General features: G+C 46.0%; 1 protein-coding gene across 1 annotated transcript; it reads right to left on the bottom strand.

Annotated features, from left to right (window-relative positions):
* Nucleotides 1-3,712: 3,712 nt before the first annotated feature.
* Nucleotides 3,713-10,302, bottom strand: LOC104504336 (caspase-8-like). Its single transcript, XM_010148828.1, has 7 exons — nucleotides 9,992-10,302; nucleotides 9,676-9,781; nucleotides 8,456-8,594; nucleotides 6,899-6,987; nucleotides 6,162-6,273; nucleotides 4,637-5,126; nucleotides 3,713-3,863 (listed from the first exon to the last, which is right to left on the bottom strand). The coding sequence occupies exons 1-7, from the start codon at nucleotides 10,300-10,302 to the stop codon at nucleotides 3,713-3,715; spliced, it is 1,398 nt and encodes a 465-aa protein (XP_010147130.1).
* Between the last annotated feature and the right edge of the window lie 6,264 nt (nucleotides 10,303-16,566).

Here is a 16,566-nt window from a genome sequence, read left to right on the forward strand (position 1 = left end):
CGGCCACGGCAGGGGCATGGGGCGTGCCGTCCTTCCGAAACCGGCATTGTGCGCGTACCACACGCACCAAGGCGGCCCGGGCCAAGCGCAGGGGACACGTCAGACACGTCTGCCTAGCAGAACGTGCTGGAGCTGGCAGCCGCAAGAGCCAGCGGGGCCCGGGGAACTCGTGCTGTGGCTGTCAGTAACCAGACCCTTACTCCAGAGAGCACACACTGAAACGAGTATCTGGGGATTCCCAAAGATCCCACCTGTATTTTCTCGCACATGGCGCAGAAGTCACCGCGGATGAAACACACCATTCCCTGGTCTTGATTGGACCCAGCTCTAGATGAAAAGAGGCAGATCTGAGAAGCTCCAGCGAGAACGCGCCTATGTCAGTTAGGGGGCAGAATAAAGGGTGACCAGCAAGGGCTGAACACCCCACACCTCTGGAGAAGAACCTAGCTCTGGACTCCCTGCTGCGCAGCTCCGCCTCCTAACACTACTTATTTTCTTTCCATTTCTCCCTGGGCTTCCAGATTTCCTGCAGGAGATCTTACAGCCCACAGCCATAACCAAGGGTCCAACTAACCCGGCCTCCGCAGCACCGGAATTTCGCAGCACCCTGGGAGCTGAGCCCTTGTAGAGGTGGTGGGGAAACGCACTTCGAGCGGCGTGTGCCAGGGGAGACGCTGGTAGCAATCTGACCGCCGGCAGGCTCCTCCACATCCCGCTAACCCACCCCAGGCGCAGCATGTTTACAAGTCACCCGAAAACCGTTCTGGGGCAGAGAATGGCAAACCTTCCACAGAAGGTGGGCGGAAAGGGCTCTCTGAATCCCTGCCCAGTCATTTGCATTTTGCTACCCACTCATGCCACTGAATAACAACATTTCCACTGCAGCTAACAGTCCTCCCCAGCTCTTGGAAGCATTTCCCTTTTCAAATGGCATCACTCCACTCTTGCCTGCTTTCAGCTTAAGCCTGCGGGGCTTCAACTCACCAACTGGGCCTTCCCACCAACCTTCTGGCCCCACGGCCTGGTGGTCACGCTTCTGCTGGCTGAAAACAAAACACCGAACTGAGTTTTGCTCCAGCGTTTCGCCTCGCAGCCAGGAGCTGAAGAGAAGGGAGGACAGGCGAAGTAACTGTACCGACGGCCTTCAGAGAGGAAAGGTGATGGTCCCTTACCATTCTCCAAGTTGTGCTACAGAGGGAAAAACAGAGTCAGAAGACTGCAGCTTGGATTCCCTTCCTACCTCCCGGCACTGCGGGAGGGCCTCAAGCATGTGCCAGAGCTTATCCTGCACCAGGGCGCGTGTGACCACACTTTGCTCAGAACCGTAACACGGAAAGTGTGTTTCCTCCTCCTCGCTGACTGCATGAGCCACGTCTGAATTCAGAGCATGGCTACTCCTGCAGTCCCTTAGAGGATTCTGACGGGGTTTTCTCTCCTTTCTCGTAGATCTTCGTCAGCAGGCAATAACATTAGCTATGGAGGTTGCCCAACTTTAACAGGTAGAACAAAGTACCAGACCACTGTAACGACAGGGTGTGACTGACCAGCACAGCCCCCAGCAGAGGACAGTTCAGAGAACGGCAAAAGCCCAATGAGCTCGGGGAGGAACATATCATAAAGAAACCTCAGTTTGCCTCAGCAAATTCTCAAGTTAGGGAGACTGGAGGGTAACCTCATTTTTAGAGAGGACAGCTGCGCCTCTGCGCCATCAGGTTCCCCAAGACAACCAGCACAGCCTACCCGAGCTAACCTGACCAGCACTGCAGGTGTGAGTGCAGTGTGAAAACCGGACAACTGATAAACCAGTTAAACTTTGGAAAGAGCAGTGGGCTTGAGCTGGCTTCAACCCACACGTTCCATCGTGACCGGGGATGCCCAATGTCACGACGCTGAGCACAGACAGGTAATAGAATCATGGCTGTATTTGTGATTCCACTGTATATGGCAATTACTAACTTGTGCTCGGTTGTGATTTCAGTATGTTGCTGTGTCGCTCTACCAAATCAAAGCCCCATGTAGCACCAAATATACCAAGGAAGTAAATTTGATATCCAGCTCCTCCTCATGCGGAGTATCTGAAAGGACTTGGTCTGAGAGTACTGAGCTCTGACAGAGAAATATGAAAAAACAGAAACGCTGTAGATTCCCAGCTTCACTGCTTGGAGCAGCTGCTACCTTCCAGCAAGTTTCTCCCAGAGGAAGCAGTTATTCCATTTAAGCTGCATTTTGTTATCCTAAGCCAACATTCACAAATCTCATTACTAACCTCAGATCAGGGTCTCCTTTATGAAAGCATTATAGAAGTGTAACGAAGTTGGTGCCGCACTTCCTAGCCGGTTAACTGAATGTCAGCCACAGAACTCCACGGAACTGGTGCCTGGCCCCAAACAGCGCTCTCACTGACACAGTGCTTGTAACGCCTGCTTGCTGTTGATGAAGCCCCTGTGAACAGAGCTGCGATTCCAAGAATGGGCGTTGTCCCTTTACCTGGAAGGTGAAAAAGGGTAAGGGCAGCAAAACGTCACTGCACTGTGTGGAACTAGGAAAGAAGAAGTTTTGCTTCAAGAACACAAGCAGGATTGAAGAAAGAACCACTGCTCTATGGCTAGAAAAAAAATGCAAACTACAAAAAAGCAGAAGTTAAAGTGTCTCAAATCCACCCTTTATGTTGTTATAAACTCCAAAGGGCTGTAGCCGTTAGAATCCCATACAGCTCACACACCACCTACCCACTGCTGAGGGTGCAAGGGAAGAGCAGCCTCACTGGCACCAGCTGCCACTGTCATGAAGGTCCTGAACTTGACCTATCATCCCTCCAGCTGCGAACGAAGGGGTATCAACACGCCGCCATTGAACACCTCAGCGTGCGCAGAGTAACCGCTGCTAAAGTGAGAGTGTTCGTCACGCTGCGGTCTCCCAGTCAGCTCATCCAAAAGAGAAACACACCACAAACAAAGGTGATGTGAAAGCCAAGAGCATTTATTACGACAGAAACAAGAGTTCAGGGAGTCAGTTGCCAGGAGAAGGCGGCATCTTGAAATAGTGAATCTAATGGAGTGGGACCTCCCTTCCAGCAGTGGACAGCTGCTCAGAACGGACTGCCCCCTAAGAGCTCTGGGGGAAAAGCCACAATTAGAACCCTGGCCCTTCAGCTAAGTAAATTAATAACATAAAGCGAAGCAAATATTTGGAGGAAAAGAACCAAACTTGTATCATCATAATCATCTTTTTTTGGTCCTTCTGGACAGGGATGTTATTTTCCATGAAAAATTATCCAGCTTCCAGAGACAGCCATTGGGTGAACCCATTACCAGGTTACACGTGCTCCCTGGGAAGGGATCTAGCATTCCGAGTCTCTGTTCATCTCTTCGTATTTCGGGGACTTGTAACAACTTGGACAGAAATAGGATTTCCATTGGCATTTCCAGTAACTCCTGAAAATCACAGTACTTGGAAGTGCTTCCTCACTTGCAAACCAGATGGAGCAGACTCCACCGCTTTGGACAGAAAGCCAGACCTGTACTCCTCCACGGCCCCACCAGACGGCGACAGATCCAGGTGCCAGGAAGCTGATTAAACATGGGAATTGGAAAATTTAGGACCCATGGCCCTTGAAGGACTGGAGATAACTACACAGATCCAGTTAATTTCTCTTGCAAATTCTCTTCCCCGTAGAAGCCCACTCCAGATGTGATTCCTGAATGTACTCTTTCTACTTTTCAGCTGAAGGAGGTTGTGGAATTGGGAAGATCAATCGCTTCCGTAGGGTTGATATTATCTCTGGCATCTGCTTCCCTTCATTTAATACTCTTCCTCCCACTTCCTTGTTCACTTCTGTCAGGATGGTTACGAGATCCTCGCGGCTTGAACAGAAATGAAGAAAAATTACTTGAAATACATGGTACTTGCAGCTGGGCCAAGAAGCTGATCCGTGTCTGCTCCAGTAACGCGGGATCTCAGGGGAGACTTTCCCCTCACCCTGCCCGTCACTGAAACCGCACGCTCCATCGGGTGACCACAGCAAGCTGTGTGTCTGGGGAAACCACAGCAGCCTCCACGCAGCACTGCTCCACCAGCACACAGTCCCCTCCTTCAGTTACAGTCAGCGGGGCGCACAACGGTGAAACAGAACCCAAACCTGTGCGAATCCCCAAGCTCTCCCAGACACCACGAGAAAGTGATGTCTGAAGAGAAATTCCATTTTCTAAATCAGGTTTATAACAGGGATGGGAGGGAGTCAACAGTGAAAATTGTGACTAAAAGAACACTGATTTTTTCGGTCTGCGTAATCACTGAACAAATTCGCCTCTCATCAGGTGTCACCAGAAGAAAAATCATGTATCAGTCAAAAAAGTGTTAAAAACATGCACACATATAGACACTTATTTGTACGTAATGTTCCAGAATTACAACCCCACTGGCTTCATCAGGGCAAACTAAGGGAAGCCACTTGTCCTCTGGTTCATCTGTAGAAGAGTAACAATGCCCAGTTCTAGGAAAATTACTGTTCTGCAGTGTCCTGTAGGTGAAAAGCATGGAACAGCACAGACGCAACACACAGATGTTCCAACACCGCGCACTTACGTACGCATGTCTGCAACACCCCAGACGTACACGGCTCAGAAGCAGTACTTACAGGGGGCAAAGCAACTTCATCTTCTCACAGAGGCACTGAATGTAAACACTGCCAGTCTCCCTGCAGCGGTAGCACTCGTAGCCTTCCACTGTGGCCATGCCAACCAGAGTATCAGCCAGATCAGGAATGGAGTGCAGAGGGGTAGCATCTGCCTCAAAATGGCCAGATGCATCTTCTTTTACTGTGACAGCTGGATGAACTGCAAAGCCTTGGCAAGCCTGGATGAAAAACAGCTTGGGCTTGCCAGCAAGAGAAGGACAGTTGGATCCACTGAAGCAGGAGAGTAAATCTTTAATATTTATAAACTCATGATCAACACCTTTTATTTTGTTTTCTTCACCATGGGAAAAAATGAAGCAAACAAAACAGTCCATGTTACTATGATCTTTTTTGCTGTATTCTTTAACTTTTGCATACATTTCATATGCTTCCAGATCCATGTGCTCAACTGTCTCAAACTGAAGCCAGCTAAAGACCTCCTTCACAGCCTCTGGAAAAGAAGTCAGAAGGCACTAGGTAAACACCAGCAGTGACAAGGAAGATGCTCAAACATCTGTGTCTGTGTGGTGGGACAGATGTTAGCAGAAGCGTTCAGATCCCACCAATAAACTCACCTGAAAGACTCCTAGCCTGCAAAATCTAATTAGAAAAATCCAAACGTCTGATTTTCTTGTTTTAAACACAACTGGGTTAAGCATCACACCATCTAAAACAACACCAGGTTTCGGATTATCTGATGAGTCGGTACAAACTAGTGAAGCTTATTGTGTTACAGAAAGCTTCAGCTGTGAATTGCGCGGTAATCTCAGGCACTTAAGAACACTTAGCACGTTACAGACCAGTACCTCTCTAGAATGACAAATTCTGCCACTCTTAAATGCAGTAGGTCCCTCCTCCTGTGAGAACGAGCAGTGGAGCAAGGAGGCAGGCAGGATGACCTGCGAACAAATGCTACACACACCTCTCAGCAAGTGCCGACAACTGCTGTGTGGGCAGTGAGGAAGTAGCTGGGAAGCAAGCAGCCTGGAGACAGGATGGATGGGGTTAAAACATCAGTGATGTGTGCTTTCGTGACACGGATTTTACTTTTTTAAGATAAACTTTCATCTTAAAAGTGACTCTTGCAGGAAGACAGGCGTTAAGGAAAATTATAAAGCAGTAGCATTTATTTGAGCATTGAAAAGAATTTAAGGACTTAGAACTATTAGTCCATGATAGCTAAGAATTACAACCAATCAAAAAGCGAAAAGGAGGAATAGTAATCCCTCCCTCACTATTTGGAACTTGTGGCCAATTAAGACAATGCTTTTTACCTGGAACGGAAAGCGAGTCCTTCTTTAAGCCATCAGCTAAACTGTTGGAAGTGGCAAATTTCCAATTTCTACAGTGACTGTCATTCCAGTTACCCTGGAGGCAAAGGAGCTCAGTGGACATGATTCCTCTTCACGGGAAAGATTAGCTAATTCTTTCAGAGAATTATCAGTGAAAAAACCCAAGCCAGTAATTGGATTAAAAAAGTACTTACCCCCGTCTTTCTCTGTTCCTTCTCTGGCTTCATACGGATTTTTGAACATGTAGTTGTTAAGAATCACACAGTAGCCATGGGGGTTATTTTTCATCTTATATGATTCCACAGGCTGTAGAAACGAAGAAAGCAGGTCAGAAAGGAGTGCCAAGCATCTGAAGGAGAAATATGCTAAACACAGATTGTTGGTCCTTCATGAGGGCCAAGACACAAGAAAGGAAAAGCCTAAGAATATAAGCTAGCCACAGAGGAGAGGAATCTGCTTTGTCTCCCTGAATCGCCCCTCGTCTCCCTCTGTGGTCAGGATATGATGTTGGCATGGAAGAAAGTAAGTATACAGAAACACAAATTTGCATGTACAGAGGAAAAGTGCCCACACCCTACCATTCCTCTGAGAGTCTTTATGGGTTTCTAGTGGGGTAGCAGATTCTGTTGTTCCCTCTCATCTATCCAGAAGTATCGTGGACAGGACATTAACATCCAGTCTCCACTATCATTAAGATGGGTTTTCTTCACAAAACAGCTACTCCTTAATTTCTTGCCTAAAAGGTTGCTGACAGCCAGGTCCTCACAAACGAACAAGGCTTCGTCTTGTTTTGACAACAGGAATTGTCCCAAGGCCTACATATAAAGCCAGAACCCTTTCAGCTCTTCCACCTGCTTAGTCTTAAGAATTTATGCTTCCCCTCCCAGGAGTTGGATAAAGACTTTAAATGTGATCTTGAGGTATTTCTTACCCAGTGTGATGTCTCCCCCTCTGCTCCTTCTTCTTCTGCATTCACAGACACAGGCACTGGATAGTGGAGTATTGCCTTAGAATCATTTTCTAAGAAGGACAAGATAAAAGGAACATTTTAGGACTAAAAAGGTAAATCTTCCACTGAGCATATTTCAGCAGTCAAAAAACCAGTACAATGAGTGAGGTGGAGGATGGTTTTCACATCACTGGGACACTACAGTTTTGTAGAGCCGGGCCAAGCAGGGTTCCAGTTTCACAGACTGCTGGTGCTCCATCTCTTCTCTGCTCTTTGACTGGTAGCAAGATCCAGGTAATAAAAGGCTGAATGTGAGAAGTCACTCCAGGCAAGCCATCCACTAGCATCTCCACTATGGGATACAGGAGTGAAAGAGGAGACCCATTTTTGTACAGGGATACACTATGCACCACAGCTAGTTCATTTACTTCTGGGTTTCTTCTCCAAGAAATGTTACTGTTTGGGTGAACACACCAAGGATGCGGAATATCAGCGTAATGTAAGATCTCAAAGCAACAAAACACTTGTTTGAATACAACTACCTGAAATAAGTGAAGAAATCATCCAACCCATGACTCTACCCAAGGAAAGAAATCACAGTACCCCTTTTACAAGTTACACAGAAATTTTTAAATGGAATTTAACTTTCAGGTCAACAAGATCTGTAAGACATACTCTTTTTCTACTTATCAAGGGGCACAAAGTAATAACAATACTAATAAAAAGCCATTCCCCTGACAGAGGGTTTGCTTACGCTACCAACCATTGGCAATTTTCTTCTGCTTTTTTAGAGACACAAGCACATGTCAGCAGCACAAGACACACTGGGGAAACTAGCTGGTATCTTATGCAGGGATCATCTGCATGGGGTGCATAGACATATCTGCGGAAACGCCTGTCCCGAGCCATCCAAATGAGGTTTGGGGGAAAATCTAACAGGTCTCAGTTGTTGCTGGTTGACACATCCTGTTTCCCAAGGAGTAAGGCCCAGCTGTGGTGTCAGAAGTCAACACCTGAGCTGCAACAGCCTAGATGTACTGAAGGCCTTGAAATTTCACATATAGTACAGAAAGCTAATGGTTACAGTTTGGCCAAGTACCTGGTCTCCAGGGTCTTTTCCTCTGACTAAGAGCAAGCAACCTGGCTAACAGAAAATAATGGTGACGATCTCCCAGTACAAGTTTGCCCAAGGCAACTGTCACTTCCAGTCTCTTTCAGCAAATGAAAAGCCATCCTGGTCCAAACCAGGAGACCAAAACTGTTTTCAGAAGAGAAAAAACTGCATTTTAGGCAAAGATGGGGTGAAGCAGACCATTTACAAGGTACAGGGCATATTTCCAGAAGAGATACAAGCAGGTATGATGGGATAATGAAGTAGCAGAAAACTATACAAGCCACAGATACCAAGAGCCACTCTGCCTATCCTTGGATAAGAGAAGGTCTCTCTCTTATCTCTGGACTCCAAAGCTGCCAATGATGGAGCCAAAAAAATTGCAACAAACCCAGCTCTACTCTTGAAAAGCAGATTAAATAATTTACCTTTTATTTTTTCTTCATAGGTATCAATTCTTTTCTTTAAGTCAGCTCTAAATCCCTTTAATACACCTTTCAGCACCGACAGGTCATCTTCTTTAATTATGACGTTCCTTTCCATTTCCAGGAAGACCTTCAACATTGACTGGTAAAACAAAAACACATAACCCAAACTCACAGTGACCTTCAAGAACTGCACTAACAGGCACTTCTGGACAGAGCAGAAGACAGCACCCTCGTTCCCAGAGACCGACCAGCTAAAGACCAATTTATTTTTCCTCCAAATCTCATTAAAACAAGGGTCAGGATGCAATGCAACTGAAGAAACACTTCACTAAGGTTGAGACAGGATCATTAGAAATTGCCTGTGTCTAGGTTATCCTGCTTTGTTTCAGCAAAGCAAAGCACTGATGTGGGTAACAACATGGCATCCTGCTGTGTCTCTGTGTCCAGGTGAAGTGCTGTTAAGTCATTTAGCTGTGCCATTTTACACTTTGTGTTACAGAGAAGGGGTTCAGGGCTAATTTAGTTGTTTGGGTTGTGGTTTTTTGTTTTTGTTTTTTGTTTGTTTGTTTTTTAAAAAAAGCTCAACAGTCCACCAAGTTGGAGGGAAATCTGCTGAATTTCCTATAGGTGCTGCAAACAGGACTTTTAAGGAAGGTTCTTAATAATACCAAGCATTTTTATAACACTGTTCATTATTTACAGTGGAAGTGTTAAAACTAGCTCATCAAACCTTTCAATACTTTTTTTTGGGGGGGGGAGGGAGTTAACAAAATGCTGTTACCCCAAATTACAATAAAAAAGAAAATGCACCTCATGACACACAAAAAATTGTGGTTGAACTCACATTAGAACCCGATTTTCTGTCTCCAAAATACTGTTTTTCCTCCAGCAAGCATCATTTTTCCTAGATACAGCATATGTACAGATGCCTTATAAACGCCAAGCAAAGGCAAAGGGAAGAGCATGATGGATTTTGTAAGAAGAAAGGGTTTGTGAGACAGGCGGTGGAGGGAAAATAGGAACAGGAGAGCAAAAAAGGGCAGAGAGAAGATAAAATGAGAAAAAAAAGGGTTCATTTTTTCACACATCAGCTAACATCACAATTCTTCCAACAACAGATTATAGTGGGAGCAGAATGCTTTCTCTTTCCTTCCTTCTTACAACAGCTAGCAGACTCTGAACTAGCCTTGCAAGACACTTAGCAAGATCACTTTGCATACAGCACCACTCTGGAGCTTGTTCTTTGGTATTTTCTTTTGCAGCAGGAACTTCACATTCTTGACATCTTCTGGAATCAAGTCCTCTGCAATTCCATATAGTAGCTGTCTGGCAGTAAACAGAGAAAGGCTGATTAAGAAAGTTATAACTAAGCACCACAATTACATATCTGAAATGCAAAATGGCAGGTAGTCATGCTGTAATAAATACAGTTACGCTAGGATATTCATAAGACAACAGTACAGACAGAAAACAGGGCAGTACACAACAGACCTGTTTTACATTTGGCATGCAAAGCTTTACTACTTCTGTACTTACCTGTAGGCTGACACCTTTGCCCTGCCCGGGATCCGAAGCTCCTTCTCCACCTCCTCCGGGCTGGAGCGCAGCTGGGCAGCCAGGAGGTCCATGCGGTTGATCCGGTAGAGCAGCTCCTTCAGGAAGAACAGGTTCCCCGCCCCGATCAAGTCTCTCTCCTGCAGCACGTCTAAGAAGGCCTTGGGCTCCTCGATGGCTTCCAGCTTCCTCATGGGGATGTGCTCCAGGCTGAGGAACTTCAGAGCTTCCAGTTCATCTGTGACCAAAGCCTCGGAAATGTCAAAAAGGAGTTTGTGGAAGTCTGTACTCATTTCACATCAGGATTTGGATCTAAACACAAACGGAAGTTGATTTCATTTGTCAGTAACGGTAGAGCAACAACAATCACATCATGCAGAAGAGCCCAAAATAAATACATGCAATCAAAAGGACTTCAGTAGAGAGAGGCTGTTTTGCTGTCACAGCTTTGATGCTTAGCTCTTTTGGTTGGAATATAATAATTCTAGAGAAAGTCATGGATCCTTCCTGCTTCTTATGGTGTGTCTAGACAGCAGGAAGTACCAATGTACAGGATACACAATCCTGGCAGGCTGCTACTGCTTTAGTTTGGGTTTGGTGTTTTTTTCTTTTGAGGTTTGATCCCATGTGGAAGCAAGAGGCACTTGCCAGTCTGAAATACAGACTATGCTGTAAATGAGACTGCCAGGCTTTACACTATAACAAGGACAAAGGTTTGACATAACAAAGATAAGAGTCCACTTAAGTGTTAACTCTTCTAAGCTATCTGGTTTCTCCTTTCTCTGTACACTGCTTCTGACCCAGGTCAGTGCAGCCAAAGCACCTCTTTCTCTTTCGGATTATCTCTGTCAAGAAAAACTCTATTCCCAGCTCTCAATCAAGTTGTAATATTCAAATTAAATACAGACCATGGTAACCCTTTTTAAAAGGCCAAGAGAATCCTTGTCAAACTAGCTGTTTCACTAAGCATGAAATACCACCTCCCTTCTCCACCTCCTCCATGAGCTTTAGAAATATTAAACTTGGCTTATGGATCCAACTTTTGAGCACAAGAGAAGGTTAGAAAATACCAAGTGCAAGCCTTCGAACTATCTCACCGTAACACTTATAAGACCTGCCTCCTCTCCCTCTCTGGTAAGGGAACCATTTGCCACTTTATTCTCTCTGCCTCAGATCTAAGGCACTTAGAAATCTCTATAGAAATGCATTCTGAAAAGATCTCTTAGAATCATAGAATCGTTTGGGTGGGAAGGGACCTTAAAGATCATCTAGTTCCAACCCCCCTGCCATGGGCAGGGACACCTTCCACTAGACCAGGTTGCTCCAAGCCTCATCCAGCCTGGCCTTGAACACTTCCAGGGATGGGGCATCCACAGCTTCTCTGGGCAAGCTGTGCCAGTGCTTCACCACCCTCTCCAGAAAGAACTTCTTCCTGATACCTAATCTAAACCTCCCCACTTTCAATTTAAACCCATTCCTCCTTGTCCTGTCACTACAGGCCCTTGTAAAACGTCCCCTCCAAGCTTCCTTGTAGCCCCTTCAGGTACTGGAAGGTGCTATAAGGTCTCCCCAGAGCCTTCTCTTCTCCAGGCTGACCAAGCCCAACTCTCTCAGCCTGTCCCCATAGCAGAGGTGCTCCAGCCCTCTGAGCATCTTCGTGGCCTCCTCTGGACTCGCTCCAAGTGGTCAATATCCTTTTGATGTTGAGGGCTCCACAGCTGGACGCAGCACTCCAGGTGGGGTCTCACCAGAGCAGAGTACAGGGGCAGAATCACCTCCCTCGCCCTGCTGCCACACTTCTGATACAGCCCGGGATACGATTTGCTTTCTGGGCTGCCAGCGCGCACTGCCAGCTCATGTCCAGCTTTTCGTCTACCAGCTTTTTGTCTTGTCCCACTGAACTCACTGGGAGACAGAAAAGTTGACAACAGCAAATCAAAACTTCCTAGTCCTACACTATGGGAGTACTAGACAGCCCATTTTAATCATACTGCTACTGCAAACGTGTTGATACCAGGACTAGTAACTCCAAGGTAGCCCAGCTGACTAACTGAATCAGTACCACTGTCAATATTAAGAAAACGTACAAACTAGCAGCCAACTGTACTCCCCTCTCCTCCAAGGACCACTCTATAGCAAAGCAGCGTTTTGCGGCATGCCCTTGGCCAACATTCTGTTAGTTAGCAAGAGAGAACATACAATTAAATCTTAAATATTTGTCTATCAAAACCCCGATAAAACAGCAAAACATGTTGTGATGCAACATATACAATTCATGCTCTGGCCCCAAATATGGTTTTCTTTAAATCCATTCAAAATGAACTTTTACACAGACTAGAAGCCATAACATTCAGTCTGTATCACCACAAACCCACTGGTATCTGAATGAATCACCTGTGCTTAACCTCACAATTCAATGATCTCAGATCTGTGTATTTTTATAGCCACACCAGAAAAAGAGTATTTTCTTGGTGTACAGTTATGAAGTTACCTTCTTTCTCATGCCTTTTATTTAAGATACAAGGCATGTGCTTATAAGAGTAAATTTTTCTGGTAAAGGGAATTTTCATTTTTATTTCTCAAAGGCTGTACGTTTCAAACCTGCAAAATTATAGCAATTAGAAGAGATGTGCCACCTACACACTGTATTTCAGCCTGCCTGTAAATACAGGGAGCACATTGAAACAATGTTTAACTGCTTCTGCCTTTTTCTCCCACTTTACTGAATTAAAGACACAACTGATACAATAAGCAAACTGTTTAATAGTAATAATAATGCTGTTAATAGTAATTTTACATCACTTACGTGGGAGGACAGGCTGGAGGATTGCTGAAGTGAAAGCCACTCTAAAGTTCCAGGAAAGTACTGCCTTTTGTACTATGGTCCATACTGTCATGTGATTTACAAAAAGTAAGTTATAACGCAGTCATAAACTGAGGTCATAATGGAGCAGTCCCCTACTCCACCTACCACAGTTTCGGTTTCAGGAAATTATTACAGTGCTTGTGAGAAAAATGGGTAAATAAGGCACAAACGTAACCAAGTTTTGCTTTTGTCTGAAGGGGACACACTAAGCAGCACAGCCCGAACTTCCTAGAATGCAGTATACTTCTAGCTCAGCACATTTGCTCCCATAGACAAATTCACCATGATGGAAGGGTGAGTCAATGTAAAAACATCTCAGTCCCACTGCCCTGCTGGGTCACTACATCCTCCACAGCTTACCTCCTTCCTCTGAAGTCCCTCTCCAACTCACCCTACCCTATTTTGAACATGCACTTTCATGGAAGATTATTTCTTAAATTAAAAAAATAAAAAGTCAACTATCAACACCAAATGCAGTAGCAGGACCCAGTGGATACAGGGAACAGAAGGCTAAACATTCCTTTGAAATTCTGTAATACAAGTCCCCGTTTACACAAGAATTTAAGCAATAGTTAACTTTTGGCATTTTCGCAATCTCTGAAGTATAGAACTCTGCTTTCAGTGGTGAGGTTCCAGTACGATCTGCTTGTCACCAGTATCCTCCTTGAGGCAGGAAACACACCATCAGCAATCAACAGCGCTACCAGACTCTGTGAAGCCTGTGAAATCAGCATTACGAAAAGAGAGAGTTCGGAGGGCTGAAATTCATTACAATTTTGCAATTAAAACAATAATTCATTCATTTCAACCTATTTACCTTTATAAACTTCAAGTTGTAACATACCCTTTGATAGAACGAGGCATACAAATTCCTTCCAAAAGGCACACGTTAGTAACAGTTCAGAAAACGTGCCTGACTTGTTTCACTCGCACAAGTTGTCCTTTTATCCAAAGGCCGGGAGCAGCACAAAGGGACACCACAAGCACTGTCTGATTTCAGGTCCAAAATGGTTGTGTCTCCATGTCATCCCATGCCTCAGGGTCTCCCTCCCCGCATCAGTTCCTCTGTGTCTTCTTAACTGAACGAAGACTCCAGTTAGTTTGAAAGAGGAAGCATGCTGCAATCAGCACTGTGTGAAAAATAACTGCTTACAAGGCCAAGCCCAGGTTGGTTCTTTCCAGATAAAGGCTTATCCCATCATGCAGCAGTTTCAAGGACCAGCCCTCCTGGCACTGTTCTTCCTCATCTTTACTGTTTCACTTCTTAGTTCTTCTCCTCTCACCCTTCCCCAAAATGTTCCTGTCCTTTTGTTAACTTACAGTCTCTCCCATTTCTCTCGCTCCCCTGCACCCTGTTTTTTTCCCCTCCGGCTTCTTCTCGGACTGTCTCAGTGACCCAACTTATTTCTTCGACGGCAGCCTGCTGTATTGTCTCTCCTAGAAAGGCAGATCGTGAGGAGGTGAAAATGCTGAGGCTACTGACTACTCAGCAACTGGGCTGACTGTGGCCTCTACTGGCACGAGGCAGGAGACGCAGCTGCTGCACAAGAAAACGACAATCAGGAGGGACAGGAGACTTGTAGATGTTGCAAACCCCACTTTTAAGATCACGATCTTCCCAAGATACCAACTTCCCCAATAGAAAGCCTCTTTTTATGCTAGTTCAATTTACATCTTACTAATCATGTGTTGCACAAGTCACAGCCCTTCTTTGATTCCATAGATGGAGAGCGCGCACGCGTGTGTATGATTCTGTATGCCATCAGAACGCCTCAGCAGAAACCAACCACTTTTTTGTGTGCCCTAGGCTGACTTCTTTCTGGCACAGCTCTGTATTACTAGCATTACACTGAAGGTGTACAGTGTGGACAGCAAGGAGCAACCATTACCTAAGTTGTATGAAATCCACCTACTCTGTCATGATTTAAGCCCAGCTGGCAACTGAGCGCCACAGAAAGCCACTCGCTCACTCCTTTTCCCCCCACCCCCAACCCCAGAGGGATGGGGAGGAGAAAATACAAGGAAAGGCTTGTGGGTCACACAAGGACAGGGAAGGATCTCTTACCAGCTATGGTCATGGGCAAAACAGACTTGACTTGGGGAAGAAAAATCAATTTGTTACCAATCAAATCAGAGTAGGACAATGAGAGACAAAACCAGGTCTTAAAAACAACTTCCCTGCACCCCTCCCTTCTTTCTGGGCTCAACTGCACTCCCCATTTCTCTACCTCTTCCCCACCAGTGGCACAGCTGGAAGGGGAATGGGGGTTGTGGTCAGTTCATCATATGTCATCTCTCCTGCTCCCTCCTCCTGAGGGGAGGACTCCTCACACTCCGCCCCTGCTCCAGCATGGGGTCCCTCCCACAGAAGACAGTCGTCCATGAACTTCTCCAGCATGAGTCCTTCCCACAGGCTGCAGTTCTTGAGGAACTGCTCCAGTACAGATTCCTTCCACACCAGGTAGTCCTTCAGGAGCATCCTGCTCCAGAGTGGGCTTCCCACAGTCATGACCTCCTTTGGGCACAGATGCCTGCTCTGGCATGGGGCCCTTCCCAGGCTGCAGGTGGGTCTCTGCTCCCCCATGACCCCAGGGCACAGCCTGCCCTCTCACCACGGGCTGCAGGGCAACTTCTGCTGTGGCTCACCTTCTCCCTATCCTTTCTTCAATGACCTGGGTGCCTGCCTTGTTTCTCTCACATCCCACTCCTCTCTCCACTGCAGGTTTTTCCCCCATCCCCCTTAAATATGTTGCCCCAGAGGCAATGATTGGCTTGGCCTTGGGCAGCAGAAGGTCCAACTTGGAGCTGGGGAAACTTCTAACAGCTTCTCACAGGAGTCACCCCTGTAGCTCCCCCTGCTACGAAACGCCTGCCACACAAACCCAACACACTGCCCCAAGACTTGCAAACTGCCATCTTACAATACACCACATGGGGTGATGCAGAACCCTTGAGTCACCTTGCTGAACGGCAGCTGCGATTACAGTGCTAAGCCTACCCTGCCTTGTGCTGACAGAGTACCGCTGCATGCGCCCAAGTATGACAGCGTGCAGTCACGTAAACACAATCCTCACCATGCACAAGCAAAGTGTTTGCAATGGACAGTACACGTCATGGTGTAAACTGTGTTTGAACAAACCCTGCTACGAGCGAGGGAGACCTCACCAGTCTCTTACACTTCGTAAGTGTGGATCCCTCTCCCCAGGAACTCGAGGCAGAAGTCTGCTTAGACCCTTCTGACTGCCTTTACCTACCTATGATTTAACTGGAGACTACCCAGGCAGAAGTCTCTACAGAGAAGCAACATAACGGGATGATGTTCTCTGGCTACCAACCTTACAGTGAAAACAAGATCCTGCAAAAACAAAGCCAAAATTGTTGACAGTGTTTACTCTGTACTGATAAAAATTGAACTGTTACCTAAACATACAAACCAAGAACTTCATGATTCTATTAGAAAATGTTTGTCTGTTAGCAGAATATACAACATATTCTATCTGTGGCACACATGTGACTCAAGCAGGGCAGCCACACTAACTCAGAAGACTCAAAATGTGATGGGTCACAAAACTATCAGTTCGTCATGACAAAAAGTGACCATCATGTTTTGGCAAACTGGCTGCATTTCAACAGTCCGTATGATGCAAAACTCCCCTCCTTAAAATACTGGATAGTGCAAGCTAAAAATTGC

Source organism: Eurypyga helias, unplaced genomic scaffold, assembly GCF_000690775.1.
Source record: "Eurypyga helias isolate BGI_N326 unplaced genomic scaffold, ASM69077v1 scaffold5383, whole genome shotgun sequence".
Taxonomy (NCBI): domain Eukaryota; kingdom Metazoa; phylum Chordata; class Aves; order Eurypygiformes; family Eurypygidae; genus Eurypyga; species Eurypyga helias.